At 43.4% G+C, this 1,676-nt stretch overlaps 1 protein-coding gene across 1 annotated transcript; it reads left to right on the forward strand.

Moving 5' to 3' along the window:
* Positions 1-854: 854 nt before the first annotated feature.
* On the forward strand, positions 855-1,403 carry PPTG_20178 (hypothetical protein; the record flags this gene model as incomplete). The annotated part of the gene is made up of 2 exons (XM_008919026.1): positions 855-1,063; positions 1,139-1,403. The coding sequence occupies 2 exons, from the start codon at positions 855-857 to the stop codon at positions 1,401-1,403; spliced, it is 474 nt and encodes a 157-aa protein (XP_008917274.1).
* Between the last annotated feature and the right edge of the window lie 273 nt (positions 1,404-1,676).

Genomic DNA, 1,676 nt, shown 5'->3' on the forward strand with positions numbered 1-1,676 from the left:
TACTTTAAAAACTATACTATTGTGATACCCAAAAGAAACCTTAATCATGTGTATTGTACATTATCCTATAAACTGTAAAGTAAAATCTACATGTGACGTCAGAACGCCTTCGGTGACTCGTAGTGGCAAAGTAATTAAAAATAATAAAATCGCTTACATATCGTTTGTTGGTTGAGAATCTCATTGGGAACACGACCAACTGTTAAACCGAAGGTGAGCGGATGGATAGCTTCACATTTTCATTGAGAATCTCTAGCCAAAAGCGATATTAACCAATTTTGTCATTTTTGTAACCCACTTTATTTGTTTTAACAACATAAGCTATAAAAAACGATTATCATAGCAGGCTGGGACGGTGGTATCTTTTCTCAATCTGTCCACCAAAATTCACACTGAAATTACCACGCCTCCACTTCAGAAGCCGACAAAAACAGCAAAATACGATAACACATATTTTTCTTCAAGGTGGATTACCTGCGCAACTGAGCAGAGTTTTCACCTCTTAATCTGCCATTATTTTCTTTTTTTATATTTCCTATAATTCATGCATCAGGCACGAATATTATAAAATCAAAAGTTCAATAAGTGTCAATCAAATTAAAATTCGGGAATGTTGAGCTTTCGAATCTTATTAACTGAAAGAAGGAAAATGTATGGATTGGCACGAAGTCGTCTGTCATCAGAGCGCTGTTTCATCGAAAGTTGGCTACTAACGAGAACGCCATAAACGTTAGACCACTGCTCTGTAGGCTACCAACATGTACTAATCTCTTTTGCCTACGATTAAGTGGCGTACTAACTGGATCGTGGGCTATTGTTTGTTTCCTTTGTTTGTCTATGAAGCATGTCAGATCATGGGCCTCCTGAGTGCGCGCCGAGAGAGGCAGGTTGACTGTGAGAACCATGCGGGATCATGCGTGATTACCGCCTACGAGACTTATGGGCGCATTTCGGAAACAAACAGACCCACCAGTGCTGCTACCGAAGGATCCATGTGGCAATTGCACACGAGTCTCCACGAGTATTATCGGGCCTGCTTGTTGTCGGACGAAGCTGATCGCGAGTGCGTGGAAGCCCTTGCCTATATACTCCGAGCTGAGCGCGACTAACGCCGCCAGTTACAAACAACTCGCATCAGTGAAATTAGACGGCAATTGGGAGGCGGGTCTACATCTCCACCTCCACTACCAAAGCAAACCCCGAAGCGAGGGCAAGACGACAATGACGCGGGGCCAAACCGGAAAAGATCCAAGCAGGCACAACAGACCGATGTTATCGATTTGGTAAGCTCTGATAGAGGCGAAGCTAACCTTCCAGCGCCAATTCAGATTGCACCGCAACATGACGCTGATAATGATGAGGCTGACGTCGCACCGAAAGAAGAGAAACAGGAAGAGTGTTGAGAAAGGTGGCATTAGGAAGTAACGATTTATTCAATGAATGTCATTTGCGTCATTGTTGATTTGTGCAGTTTGGTATTTTTTAAATGACAAGTCATCGCGCCCAAATATCACAGAAATTGTGCCATAATATGACAGACACAAATCGAACTGTGACTTCCCCTATTGTATTCGAGCAACACGCTAGACAGGGGAGGGGGGCGTCGATAAACCGGTGGTACATGTAATACCGGTATATGTCGCCCCCAAGCAACCCGTTTATCGGGATGCTACCGT

Source organism: Phytophthora parasitica (assembly GCF_000247585.1).
Source record: "Phytophthora parasitica INRA-310 unplaced genomic scaffold supercont2.441, whole genome shotgun sequence".
NCBI classification, from domain to species: Eukaryota; Oomycota; class Peronosporomycetes; order Peronosporales; family Peronosporaceae; genus Phytophthora; species Phytophthora nicotianae.